At 45.9% G+C, this 14,890-nt stretch overlaps 1 protein-coding gene across 7 annotated transcripts in view; it reads left to right on the top strand.

Moving 5' to 3' along the window:
- AP1S2 (adaptor related protein complex 1 subunit sigma 2) overlaps nt 1–14,890 on the top strand; it is a 79,969-nt gene that overhangs the window by 56,309 nt on the left and 8,770 nt on the right. For 2 of the 7 annotated variants that reach the window (XM_030573556.1, XM_030573615.1), the window contains exon 5: nt 5,223–5,526. The exons of the other annotated variants lie outside the window; for them this stretch is intronic. In XM_030573556.1, the coding sequence (XP_030429416.1) occupies nt 5,223–5,453 (231 nt within the window). In that variant the 3' untranslated portion in view covers nt 5,454–5,526. Of the gene's footprint in view, nt 1–5,222; nt 5,527–14,890 lie in introns of those variants that run through there. 7 annotated transcript variants of the gene reach the window in all.

The following is a 14,890-nucleotide window of genomic DNA, read 5'->3' as shown; positions in this document are numbered from 1 at the left end:
GCCCAGAGGGAAATCCTCTGTGTTTTGAATCTGACTGCCCTGTGAAATTATCTTCCATTCTAGTTTTACAGAGGTGCTTCTTTTAACTATTTTCTTTTTAATAAAGTTCTGTTTTAAATCTGTTTTTATTTTTTTAGTGGTCTAAAAAAGGACAAATATAGGCAAATAACACAGGAGTGCAGAGGCAAGATTAGAAAGGCAAAGGCACAAAATGAGCTCAAACTAGCTATGGGAATAAAGAGAAACAAGAAGACTTTTTATCAATACATTAGAAGCAAGAGGAAGACCAAGGACAGGGTAGGCCCACTGCTCAGTGAGGAGGGGGAAACCGTAACGGGAGACTTGGAAATGGCAGAGATGCTTAATGACTTCTTTGTTTCAGTCTTCACTGAGAAGTCTGAAGGAATGTCTAGTATAGTGAATGCTTACGGGAAGAGGGTAGGTTTAGAAGATAAAATAAAAAAAGAGCAAGTAAAAAATCACTTAAAAAAGTTAGATGCCTGCAAGTCACCAGAGCCTGATAAAATGCATCTTAGAATACTCAAGGAGTTAATAGAGGAGGTATCTGAGCCTCTAGCTATTATCTTTGGGAAATCATGGGAGACGGGGGAGATTCCAGAAGACTGGAAGGGGGCAAATATAGTGCCCATCTATAAAAAGGGAAATAAAAACAACCCAGGAAACTACAGACCAGTTAGTTTAACTTCTGTGCCAGCGAAGATAATGGAGCAGATAATTAAAGAAATCATCTGCAAACACTTGGAAGGTGGTAAGGTGACAGGGAATAGCCAGCATGGATTTGTAAAGAACAAATTGTGTCAAACTAATCTGATAGCATTCTTTGATAGGATAACGAGCCTTGTGGATAAGGGAGAAGCGGTGGATGTGATATACCTAGACTTTAGTAAGGCATTTGATACGGTCTCACATGATATTCTTATAGATAAACTAGGAAAGTACAATTTAGATGAGGCTACTATAAGGTGGGTGCATAACTGGCTGGATAACCGTACTCAGAGAGTAGTTATTAATGGCTCCCAATCCTGCTGGAAAGGTATAACAAGTGGGGTTCCGCAGGGATCTGTTTTGGGACCGGCTCTGTTCAATATCTTCATCAACGATTTAGATGTTGGCATAGAAAGTACGCTTATTAAGTTTGCGGACGATACCAAACTGGGAGGGATTGCAACTGCTTTGGAGGACAGGGTCAAAATTCAAAACGATCTGGACAAATTGGAGAAATGGTCTGAGGTAAACAGGATGAAGTTCAATAAAGATAAATGCAAAGTGCTCCACTTAGGAAGGAACAATCAGTTTCACACATACAGAATGGGAGGAGACTGTCTAGGAAGGAGTATGACAGAAAGAGATCTAGGGGTCATAGTGGACCACAAGCTTAATATGAGTCAACAGTGTGATACTGTTGCAAAAAAAGTAAATGTGATTCTGGGATGCATTAACAGGTGTGTTGTAAACAAGACACGAGAAGTCATTCTTCCGCTTTACTCTGCTCTGGTTAGGCCTCAACTGGAGTATTGTGTCGAGTTCTGGGCACAACATTTCAAGAAAGATGTGGAGAAACTGGAGAGGGTCCAGAGAAGAGCAACGAGAATGATTAAAGGTCTTGAGAACATGACCTGTGAAGGAAGGCTGAAGGAATTGGGTTTGTTTAGTTTGGAAAAGAGAAGACTGAGAGGGGACATTATAGCAGTTTTCAGGTATCTAAAAGGGTGTCATCAGGAGGAGGGAGAAAACTTATTCACCTTAGCCTCCAATGATAGAACAAGAAGCAATGGGCGTAAACTGCAGCAAGAGAGATTTAGGTTGGACATTAGGAAAAAGTTCCTAACTATCAGGGTAGTTAAACACTGGAATAGATTGCCTAGGGAAGTTGTGGAATCTCCATCTCTGGAGATATTTAAGAGTAGGTTAGATAAATGTCTATTAGGGATGGTCTAGACAGTATTTGGTCCTGCCATGAGGGCAGGGGACTGGACTCGACCTCTCGAGTTCCCTTCCAGTTCTAGAGTCTATGAATCTATGCATATGCCTCAATCAGGGCCCAACTGTGCTAGGTCTGTGCAATCACATGTTAAGAGAGAGTCTCTGCCATGAAGAACTTAGTCAAATTTAAGACAAGGCTACAGTTATAATGAATAGTAAGAAAACATAAGGGAAATAGTGGTAGGAAAAACAATGAGGAGTCCTTGTGGCACCTTAGACTAACAAATTTATTTGGCCATAAGCTTTTGTGGGCTAAAACCCACTTCATCAGATGCATGGAATGAAAAATACAGTAAACAGAATATATATTATAGCACATGAAAAGATGGGAGTTGCCTTACCAAGTGGGGATCAATGCTAACGAGCCAGTTCAGTTAAGGTGGAAGTGGCCTGTTCTCAACAATTGACAAGAAGGGGTGAATACCAAGGGAGGGGAAATTACTTTTTGTAGTGACTCATCCAGGTGATGTGCACTAGATGAATTTGAGGTTATATGTATGCAGTAAATATGTACACAAATCCCATTAGATGTATACAGCTCCCATTAGATGCAATAGAAGTTGTGCTTGCATATTTGAGGGTAGCATTTACAAATGTTAGAGTAATGATCATGACTTAATTATGATTGTGACAATTTCCACTGAGTGTGATTTTTACCTTAAGTGCATTGCTTAGTAATATATCTCATAACAGTCACAGTGGGGGTATCTATGATGATGAGGAATAAAATTTTTGGAAAGCTTTAGGTATGATATATTGGATGTTTACTTCCCTAACTGCAAAGCTTGTGTAAATCCTTTGGAATGCACCATTTATCAATTAACTGGCAGGTGTGAGGTGTTGCATTCTAAAGGGATTCTCACCTTTGTTCCAACCAGATCAGGGAAGAGGTGGGAGTGGGTGAGGGGGGAAGAAAGACACCCACTGAAGTCTGATTAAAGTGAATGAAGATTCAACTGGTAGTTTTGCTTCCCCAGTTGAGAGTGGAGGAGGAAGAGAGGGGTCACTATTGTTGTCTCACGCTTTCCTTGGCTGGTGAACTGAAGACTAGGGAGATGACCGTTTTACTTCACTATGTGCCTGTGTAAAATTTTTATATTTTTGCAAAATAATGCTTCAATTGCCTAATGATGAAACTGCAAAGAAAGTGAACAGTAGCAGCTTTGTATAGAGAAATATCTTATGAAATATTTCCTGGTGACTCAACCTCTATTTGTTAAATTGATCAAAGATCTGATGGATTCCTGTATAAATGTCCCTTTAAACAAAATCTTACTGTTTTTGTTTCTTACATTTACATGGCTAGGATCTGTAAACCTGTTAATATTTCCTAAATAGAGTGAGTGGAATCATTAATTTTGCAATCTTATCTTCAAATGCATTTTGTCTTGAAATCTCTTCCAATTGACAGTTGTTAGTGAAGATTTCAGTGTTAGTTAAAATTTCTCCCTGTTTTCCCCAAAGATAGTTTGCTTCTTGGACCAAAAACACTCCTGAAAAATGAACTACAGTTATTACCAATTCTATACTGACTACTGATTTGTTGCTCTAGGTTTGTATTTGTTTAGACTAGGAAAAGTGGTCCAGGTTAGCCTGAGATTAGTCAGCTCATTTCCACTCACAGTTTAGTGCATTTCTCTCTCCTACCTCTAAACCCTTACCAGCAAAACAAAACCCACCCTTAAAAGTCATCCTCTACACTGCACAGAATGTTGATCCCAAAAATGTAGCAGTAAGAGACTCTCTATGAAGTCTGCTAGGGATTTCACTATTGCTACTGATTTTATGTAGAAGGTGTAGAAGATACTACAGTGATAGTGTATTCATCATCATTTACTGCATACATACTTAGAGCTAATATCAACTTTTCCCTGATCTAGACACAATATTGCCTCTGTTTAGTAGTATGAACATCAATTAGCTAAATTGAGGCAAAAGTTGTTAACCTGTATATCTATGCTTGGGAAAAGATTAAAGTTAGGTTGGGGATAGCTAGATATGAATCTCATATGAACCACTTTCCTTGTATATACAAATCCTTAGTGACAGGCTGGGATTTTCGGAGGAGCCTTACTCGCTTAGGTTCCTTTGAACATCCTTCTGTTAAGAAAGACTGTGTCATTTGAAGTAGTACTTATGATGCATTAATTTACAAATAAATATTTGAGAAAGAGCAATCTGAAACCAAACTCATGATGTCAGGCAAAATTTGAGTTAAATAACTAGTGATTTTCAGAGGTGGGTGGTTGATGTCACAACCTGGACAGTTGTGCTGCAACTGTATGAATACAAGTCTATTGTGAGTAGACCTAATTGCTGGGTTCCATGTGCTTCTAAGCTCAGAGGGTCTGGGTAGAGTCTACTAATTGTTTCTAGCTCTGGGTCTCTAGATTGCACTCCCAGACTCAGACCTTGGGACATGAGACTCCTCAGTGCAGCCACCTAGGCCCTGAAACCAATGTCTCAAACTTTCTGAGCCCCCAGTTGCTTAGAGTTCTACCTAGGCAGTGGCTGCTCAAGATTCTGGTTTAACACCTTCAGGGACAATGTGGCATGGAAGCACGGAACATCGGTTTAGCCAAGGGATTTCTTAACCACAGTTACTCTACTCGTAAAGTATTTGAGTTACAGGTCTTTGAGAACAGGCCTGTGATACATCCTTCCTGGGCCTGATCTAGTTCCTTCTGAGAATCTGAAACTTGTCAGTGTTCAAGCTGAGCAGAGGCCTTCCTGCACACCTGGCTTACATGTGGTGATGGTCAAGTCCCCTGCTTCAGAACAGCACCCCTTTTTTAATGGCTCTTTAAATATTCCTTCTTTTGCCATGTGGCCAAGCTGCGAAACTGCAGATCCATCAGCCATGCTAGTGCCCACGTGTAGAAAATTCATAATTCCATATGTCATGGATTTACAGGATTTGTGCCATTCCCTAACCTTTATACAGTCCCAAGGGAGGATATGTTCAGTGTGCTAGACCCTCAAAGGATCACAGTCTGCCACAAGGATAGGCCACATAGCCTCAGTGACTCCAAAACTGTGCTTCTGGGCTCCAGCATTCCTGTTTCTCTCACTGTGAGCTATGTCCAGCGAGTCCCACTGAAATAGATTCCTGTTCAGAGACTTTTACTCCCTTCAGAGACCAATGCATTTCAGCAGATATTTGCTTTGCAGAACAGAGTAGGGTTCTTTGATGATTGTTCATGTGTATTCCACAATAGGTCTGCGTGCTTGCCACGTGCACCGGTGGCGGAAGATTTTCCCCTAGCAGTACCCGTGGGGGGAGTGCCCTCTGCAACCTCTGGAGTGGCGCCTGCATTGCCCAGCGTGGTATAAGTGGAGCTGCGCCCTCCCCCCACCCTCAGTTCCTTCTTGCCACCAGTGAAGGTGCATTAGAACTGCTCTGCTCCAGCATTGCTGTAGCTCATCCCCAGAACTGTTCGTTCGTTTAGTACCAGTAGTTAGTTAGTTGAGTTAATCGGTGAGCCTGGGCCAGGGCTTGCTTCAGAGAAACCCATATCAGCGAGAGGTGCAAGATTTGGAAATCGTTTAAGCCTCGAACCAAAAGAGAAAGTGATGTTAGGCTCCGAGCCATTCTGATGTAGTCAGTGCTGACCCTGACCCTGGCACACCACTCCAAGCTGGTACCGTGCACCGCGGTGTTGGTACACGGTGATCTGCTGCTTGCCGTCCACGGGGCATGCCAAGAAGACTCCCTCTTCGCAGCGGCACCAAGGGAAGTCTGGAACAGAGGCTAGGCCCATGTTGGGTAGTCCTCGATCCTCACCAGGCCCTAGGCCTCCGACTCACGTCGAGAGGAGTAGCCTGGCCCCTTCAGAACAGGCCTCTCCAGATGTCTGGATGCCGTCCACGCCCGAAGACCTCCAGGAGCCTGGGATGTCTTGTCCATGCCGGTGCCCGGAGCGCTGCTGATGTTGGCCCCATGCTCCAGAGGCAAGCCTCTACTGGGATCTCCGCAGTCACCCCTGGCTTAGTACTGGTTTCGGTTCAGGGAACGTTCCTGATGCTGATCACCGCCCAGCGTCCGCTCGGGGCAGAGTCCACGTGGATTGCCCTTAACACCGACCAGACTCTTGGGCTGGGTTCCGTCCGGATGAGACTCGTGGCACTGATCCTCCTCAGAGAGCTGATATCGATGGGACTGCGGTGGACGTCGTTGTCAGTTCTCGTCCCGGGGGGGGGTACCTCAGTCATTCATGGCACGGTCGTCGATGCCGTTCCCGCTTGGGCTCCTACAGGCCCAGGTGTTGATTGCTGTCGCCTTGCCGTCGAGGGTCTGCCTGTTGAGGCTGTTCGCGGATCAGCCATTATCGTTGGTACCGGTCCTCCACATCAAGATTGTGGTCCCGTGATTGTCACAGATCCCGGCACTGCCATTCCTCCCAGTCGAGAGACAGCAGCGGATCCTACACCAGCCCGGTCTCCATTTGTAGCCGTCCTTCAGGCTGTACCGGCCAACTCGGGCAGCCGGTGCCACAGCAGTTGCAGTGGTACCGAGCATCATGGCTGGCCCAGTGGGCACTGGCCTCTGGTGCAGCCCCCAGTGGGAGCTCACTTGGTGGCCAGAGCTTCGGAAGCACCATCGGCCTCCCTCTCCAGACCCTCGACAAAGGAGTCGGTGGGATGCTTGTGCCTGGAGTCCAACCAGGTGGTGGATCCTCCAGTGCTAGCCGACGCCCAAAGCATCTCTTTGCCCCACCCGGAGGAGGCAATTGCAGCCCTGCCTACCTCCATCTCGCAGGAGGACTTCAGGGTCCACCAAGAGCTCTTAAAGAGGGTGGCAGCAAGCCTCCACCTCCAGGCAGAGGAGATGGAGGAGCCCTTGGACTCCTTGTTCAACATGTTGTCCCCATCGGTACTGGGTAGAGTGGTCTTGCCGCTCCATGAAGGGGTGGCTAAAATTTCAAATGCCCTGTGGCAAATGTTTTACCAGTATAATAAATACCAACAGGATCTTATTCAGAAGGATAAGGTAAAAATGCCACATGTATTGTAAATATAATAATAAAGCAAAAGACAAAAGTAAACAATGTTTGACTACTTCCTATTACTACTTATTCCTTACACATATGCGCACGCACACATAATATATTCACACAATCATTCATTCAAGTTCTGTATAGGTGTTATAGTTGCCAGCCTAGAAGTTGCTCATGCCAAGTTACTGGCCAGTATCTTGGTCATGAGGATGGAGCCAAGTCTGTGTCAGATGCTCCTGATGCTCCTGGAGGTTGGCAGCAGAACCAGAGACTCGAAGTCCTCAGTCTTTGGAGTTCATTCTTATAGGAATAAATTTCTATGTTAGTCTGTGGGAGCTGTTTCATCCTGCTGTGGCTGACTCAGTCAGCAGATGGCACATTCCTGGTGGCTTCACACTGTCCAACATTTGTGTTTCTCATCCTTCCAGGTAATGGGGTGGATCCCAGTTTACCCTCCGGGGGTTGTCTGGTGGTCCACTTGACACATTCTTTGGCCGATGGATACTCCCTTTCTAGACTGGCACCTCCCTAACCATTCATGCACATCAAGCATTCATCAACATACATTTCATATCTTAACCATATTTTAATTTACTGTCACCACCACTTTTGGGGTGTGTTAAATTCCTGAGAGACTCCTGGCCCTGTTATCACAGAGGGTGGGGGTCGGTCTGTTTACATTATATCAATTACAGTTTAAGGCAGGGCCCAGCAACCTTTCAGAAGTAGTGTGCCGAGTCTTCACTTATTCACTCTGATTTAAGGTTTTGCGTGCCAGTAATACATGTTAACGTTTTTAGAAGGTCTCTTTCTCTAAGTCTATAATATATAGCTTAAACTATTGTTGTATGTAAAGTAAATAAGGTTTTTAAAATGTTTAGGATGCTTCATTTAAAATTAAATTAAAATGTAGAGCCCCTCCCAGACCAGTGGCAAGGACCCCGACAGTGTGAATGCCACTGAAAATCAGCTTGTGTGCCGCCTTCGGCACCTGTGCCATAGGTTTCCTACCCCTGGCTTAAGGCTAGCATAGTGTTTACTTCAAGAACAACATCAATTAACTTGTTTGTAAGTTTTACATAGTAATAGAGTATCTTTCACAGGACAGATACAATCAATGGTTTCTACAGACATTAGCTTACAAGTTTTAACAGAACAACTAGAAGATTTTTGTACTTGGTGAAACTGGGGGGGGTCACTGTTAGTACCTTCTTTATCCCTACACAAGCACCAGCCTCGTTGGCCCCTATGTCAAAAAAGGCAGAATGTAAGTCCTTTGTACCCACTAAAGGACGTGAGTACCTATATACCCACCCGGTGCCCAACTCCCTGGTGGTCGAGTCGGTCAACCACAGGGAACAGGGTCAGCCAGTTCCGACCCCAAAGAACAAAGATTCTTGGAGGCTGGACTCTTTCGGAAGAAAAATTTATTAGACTGAGCTTCCAGTTACGAGTGGCAAACCATCAGGCCCTCTTTGGTCAGTACGAATTTAATTTGTGGGGTGCCCTGCCTAAATTTGGGGTCTCCCTCCCAGAGCGCAATAAGGAGGAGTTCAGGGCGCTGATGAAGAAAGGGGCAATGACAGCTTGGGCTTCCCTTCAGGCTGCCTTGGATGCTGCAGACACTGCTGCATGCTCAGTGGCCTCTGCGGTGTCTGAGACGAGTGTCATGGCTTCTGCTCTCCAGGCTCTCCAGCGAGGTGCAATCTTCCATGCAGGATCTCCTGTTTGATGGGAAAGCTCTGTTCGCAGCGGAAACAGATACAAGGCTGCATGGCATGAAGGACTCCCACATGACCCTCCAGAACCTGTCTCTCTGTCCCAGCTCTGGCAGAACCTAAGTTCAAGCCGCATCAGATTCCGACCCTGGCTGCCCTCCTGAAGTATGAGGCCGCCCATAAGAAGCAATGGGACTGTAAGAGATGCCCTCACAGGCACTCTTGGCCTGCCCCCCAGCCTGGACCCTCCAAGGGCAAGCAGGCAGGAAAAAGGTGATTTTGATGGAACGCTTGGGGGCAACCTGCCAGTCCTCATCAAGGATCTAACCCCAATAAAGCTTCCCTTCTCCAGCTAGTTGTGTGCGTTCCTTCCAGAATGGTCTTTGCTCTCTTCAGACCGAAGGGTCCTCATCATCATCTCCCGGGGTTACACCCTCCAATTTACCTCCTCCCTGCCCAACCACCCCCCACCTCTGTCCCTTCTGGGGGACCCCTCTCATGAAGCTCTGCTCAAGCAGGAGGTGCTCAAGCAGCTCCTAGGACCAGGAGCAATAGAGGCAGTACCCCAGGAGTTCATGGGCATGGGGTACTACTCCCATTATTTCCTTATCTTGAATGCCAAAGGGGGTCTCAGGCCCATACTGAACCTACAGGGTCTGAATCAGCACAGGGTGAAGCTCAAGTTCCACATGGTCTCCCTGGTCTCCATCCTCTCCTCCCTGGATCCCAGGGACTGGTAGCTGTCCTCGATCTACAGGACGCGTACTTCCACATCCACACATTTGAGGGTCACAAGCACTTCCTCCGTTTTGTGGTGGGGCAGAATCATTACCAATTTACGGTCCTACCATTTGGATTGTCCACTGCCCCCAGAGTGTTTACAAAATGCATGTCCGTGGTAGCAGCCTACCTCAGATGGCGGCGGGTACAGATATTTCCCTATCTGGACAATTGGTTTGTCAAGGACACCTCCTGGTGGCAGGCGAGGGATCATGTGGCGCTTTTCCTGTCCACGTGGACCACCTTGGGCCTACTGGTAAGCAACACCAAGTCCAAGTTAGTCCCAGTCCAATGCATAGAGTTTATCAGGGTGCTCCTGGATGCAGTGTTGGCCAGGGCCTCTCTCGTACCAGACAGGTTCAAGACTCTGAAAGGTCTCATCGACTCGGTCACAAGGTTCCTAGTGACAACAGTCAGGGTTTGCCTGCAGCTGTTGGGTCATATGTCAGCGTGCATGTACGTGGTTCATCACGCCAGACTCAGGATGAGGCCTCTCCAACTCTGGTTGGCCTTGAATTTCTCCCAGGCTATGGACACTGTGATTACCTCCCTGCAATGGTGGTCCACCCCAAACAACATACTCCAAGGGGTTCCATTTAGAGACAGGGCCCCATCGCTGGAGCTGGTATCCGATACATCAGACCTGGGGTGGGGGGCCCATGTGGGGAGCTTTCAGACCCAAGGCCTGTGGTCGGCTCAGGAGCTGACCCTACACACAAATGTCAAGGAGCTCAGAGCGGTGAAGCTGGTGTGTGTGACCTTCTGCTCGTACCTGGAGGGCAAGATAGTCAGGGTCCTCATGGACAATATGGACTCAGTGTTCTATATCAACAGGCAAGGTGGGGCACGCTCCTCTGCATTGAAGCCCTCAGGCTATGGGACTTCTATATAGCCCACGACATTCACCTGAAGGCTTTCCATTTACCAGGCGCCTGCAACAAGAGGGTGGATTGCTTGAGCAGGCACTTCTCTTCGCAACAGATGTGGCCCCTCCACCTGGAAGTGGCCTACCAGCTCTTCCAAAGGTGGGGAACTCCCCAGGTGGACCTATTTGCAACTCGGCAGAACTGGTGACGCCCCCGGTTCTGCTCTGGGGGGACCTGGGGAGGGGTGCTATCTCCGATGCCTTTCTTGTGTCTTGATCAGGCCGGCTTCTCTATGCCTTCCCCCCGTTCCCTCTCATCAGTGGAGTCCTGGAAAAGATAAAGTTGGACAAGGCCTGAGTTCTCCTGATTGCCCTGGCATGGCCCAAGCAGTATTGGTACAGGACCCTCATAAGCCTGGCGGTAGCTCCACCATGGCCATTGCCGCTCTGCCCGAATTTGCTCTCACAGGACCAGGACTGCCTCCTCCATCCCAACCTAGCAGCTCTTCATCTTACAGTGTGGCTGCTCAATGGTTAGGTGGAGAGGAAAGCACGTGCTCAGAGCAAGTTCAGTGCATCCTCCTTGAAAGTAGACGGCCCTCCACTTGCCATGCTTATTTGGTGAAGTGGTCCTAGTTTTCTAAGTGGATGGCAGACCAGGGTGTTTCCTCGGTGACTGCCCCAATCCAGCTTATCCTTGATTACCTCCTCCACCTGAGGGCTCAGGGCCTGGAGCCCTTGTCCATCAAGGTGCTCCTGGCGGCCATATCGGTCTTCCATCTACCGGTGCAAGGACACACAGTGTTTTCCCATGTTATGACTGGCCAGTTTTCCCGTATTCTAGACCCCTGGCTCCACAGTAGGACCTAAACTTTGGTGTTGGCTCGTCTCATGGGGCCACCGCTTGAACCACTGGGCACGAGCTCCTCCTCTCACCTCTCGTGGAAGGTGGCCTTCCTGGTCACTATCATGTCAGCCAGGCGAGTCTCAGAGCTCAGGGCTCTGACCTCCAAACAGCCGTACGTGGCCTTTCATAAGGACAGGGTCCAGTCCGCCCACACCCCGCGTTCCTCCTAAAAGTAGTTTCTGCCTACCACATAGGTCAGGACACTTTTCTACTGGTCCTCTTCCCCAAGCCTCATGCATGCAGTGAGGAACATCACCGCCACACGCTCGACGTGCGGCGGGCTCTGGCTTTCTACCTCAAGCGGACTAAGCCGTTCACGAAGTCCTCAAACTGTTTGTCGCCTCGACTCAGCATGCGAGGGGCCAGCTGATTTCCACTCAGTGGCTTTCCAACTGGATTACTTCGAGCATCTGTTCCTGTTATGAGCTGGCAGGCATTCCCCCGCCACCCATTGTGAGGACACACTCAACCTGGGCACAGGCCTCGTCGGCTGCCTTCATGGCCTACATCCCCATCCAGGACATTTGTACGGCCGCCTTGTGGTCGTCTGTTCACATGTTCACCTCGCACTATGCATTCATCTCCCAAACCAGGGGTGACATCGGTTCGGCAGGGCTGTCCTTCGTCCTGGGAACTTGTAAATTCCTACCCATCGCCAATTACTTGGAATCACTTTTTGTGGAATACACATAAGCAATCACTCGAAGAAAAAAGTTACCTTTTCTGTAACTGGTGTTCTTTGAGATGTGTTGCGCATGTCTATTCCACAGCCCACCCTCTGTCCCCTTTGTTGGAGTTGTCTGGCAAGAAGGAACTGAGGATGGGGGGAGCATGCAGCTCCCCTTATACTGCGCCAGGCAGGCGCTACTCCAGAGGTTGCGGGGGGCGCTCCCCCTATGGGTACTGCTAGGGGAAAGACTTCCAGCACCGGTGCACGTGGCGAGCACACACACCTATTACGGAATAGATATGAGCAACACCTCTTGAAGAACACCAGTTACGGAAAAGGTAACTGTTTTTTTAAGTAGTCAACTGGAATACAGCATTAGGAAGCCCTTAGGTTAGCATAGAGGAAACACAAGTTAAGGCTTATTCCATATTGGCATTGAGGCAAGAATAAAAATAAATCAAATTTGGAAAGTACAGAAAACAGCAAGGTAGCAACTGGATAAACCATCAAGTGAAGAATTAGGGCATTCTTATTTGTCATGTACCAATCCTGCAAGAAATTGAATTATGAGCCCTTATATTCAAAGGTGACCCCCTGTGCTGGAGAGAAGTTGGCATTGTGCTGGAAAGATCTGAAATTAATTGGTGAGCTCTTCAGAGGAGAGTTAGGGAAATGAGGTCTTGTTGGGTTCAGTAAATCTTCCTTCTCCCTGACCAGAAAGAGCTGTCAAGTGCCTGTGAGATGAGGGATAGCCCAGCCAAGTGGAATAGTGGCAGGTGCGAGACACGGGGAAGGGAGCCCAAGATGCCTTCCAGCTATCCCTGGTGGAGAAAATGATATGCATTATTTATGGCTGTTCCACATACCTTTCCCAAATCTAAACTAGGGCAGATAATTTAAGTGTACTTACTAAAGAGAGACAGTAAAGTTAAAATTCATATACCATTGTTAAAAAGCAATTTCTGTAGACTTGTTAGCAAAATATTCAAATAGGCAGTCTACTATCTTGCAGTGCTTCCCCAGTCCATTAACTTGCACCACTCAGTCAGCACAAGGGGAGCTGAAACTTTCTGTAAGTATTCTGTGGGGAATACCCCTTGTGTGGGGGAGATGTCAGTAGATGTAGAGCTAGCACCTATACCTCCTTTCCCAAAGGCCGCAGCACGAGGGGCCAGTGCTAGAATATGCTTCAAGAACTCAGCTGCACCACTGTAGCACTTCAGTATAGACAGTACCTATGCTGATGGGAGAACCCTTTCCATCAGCATAGATAATCCACATCCTCGAGAGGCCGTAGCTAGGTCAAGAGAGTAATTCTTCCTTCTACCTAGCACTGTCTACGCAAGGACTTAGATTTGTTTAACAACACTTAAGGGTGTGGATTTTTCATGTTCCTCTCTGACATAGGTAAACCAGCATGATTTTTCTAGTGTAGACCAGAACTGAAACTTTCTCTTCACTATTTGTTAGTTTACATCTGTTTTGGGTTGGGCAATGAGAGAGATCTTGAAGTTTAAAAACTATAATGACACACCATTTTTACTGATTTTATCAGCCCAGTTAATATCGGAATCAGAATCCATTAGATGTTTAACCCAACCCACATACCACTTGGTTGTTGCTCTCCTACCAATGGTATATGTACCATAGTTTTAGAAGTGCTGAATTAGTAAAATTCATTTGTTTATATTCAATTTCTAAATAATTGGTGTGCTACAATGTTTGGGTTGCAAACATTGCGGAGTAATGTTACTTCCTCAAGACTGGTGTCCATGGAAATTGGGAATTATACATTTTTATTTTGTCATTTGTTAAAACATTTGACATTAAACTGAATTGGAGATATTTAAGACCAGCTGTATGGGGGGTTGTTACAGATAAGATTAGCAAGTGTGGAAGTTTTTCTTATAAGTGTTTCCATCCTTTTTTAAGAATTTTGCTTGTATTGAGATTTCTTTTCTTGGTTACTCCTGGAATGGAAAGTGAAATAATGTCTTTAATTGGCATACAGTAAAGGGTAGTAACTGACAGGGCGATTTTCAAAAAATGCCTAACAGCCTGAAAAGTAAATGTCCTGTCAACTTTCAGTGGGACTTCTGCTCCTAAATCCCTTCAGTACTTGAAATTCTGACCCAAGTGTCCTCAAAACATCATAATGCATTGCAAAAAGTGAACATGTGTTGTGAATGTTGTGTGGGTTTTAACAATATATTGCAACTGAAGCAGTTTTTCTAATGTTCTAATGTTTCATATTCATAATGCCATCCAAGAGCAAACTGTTATGTTAATAATCGAGAGTATTTTCAGTTAAATAGTAAGATTTAATCTGTGAAATTTTTTTAATCACGACACTGAGTTGGGGAAGTCTTGTAATCATTAAACAAAAGTGCATTTTTGAGAGGCGGGAATCTTGATAGTATCTGGCCCCTCTTCATGAGACATAACATTTTAAAACCGCAGAAAAATGAATCGTTGCGGCTGAACCTCTTGGAAGTACAAATGGAATTCTAATATTTGAGGAATATTCCTTTAACTTCTTTTAACAATTTGTACTCTGCTGTAGATAACTATAAGGAAAAATATACCACATGATCATTTTGGTAAATTTTGTTAAAATACAGTTCCTTTTTGAGTATCTGCTGATTAAAATATTTATACCTTCAGAGGCAGGGTTCACACTACAGAATTTTCTGATAAAATTCTTATCTGCACTATCATCGTTTCAAATGCACTGGTATTAGTATAAAGAGCCCTCGTGTGGGCAAGTCTGTTGGCTGGAACTGGTGCAGATAAACTGTTTGGTAGCACCAGCCATAATCTGGTTTACGGTAGTTTATATGGGTCCTTTCCACATGTAATGCACAGTAGATGATCAGATAAATTTATAAAGCTCTCAATATCCAAACACAAACATTTTAGTAGCATATTGTTACATGGATGTAGTATTCA

The sequence above is a fragment of the Gopherus evgoodei genome, chromosome 1 (genome assembly GCF_007399415.2).
Source record: "Gopherus evgoodei ecotype Sinaloan lineage chromosome 1, rGopEvg1_v1.p, whole genome shotgun sequence".
Lineage (NCBI taxonomy): Eukaryota > Metazoa > Chordata > Testudines > Testudinidae > Gopherus > Gopherus evgoodei.
Note: the sequence above shows the minus strand (reverse complement) of the source record. Positions and strands in the feature narration are given on the sequence as shown.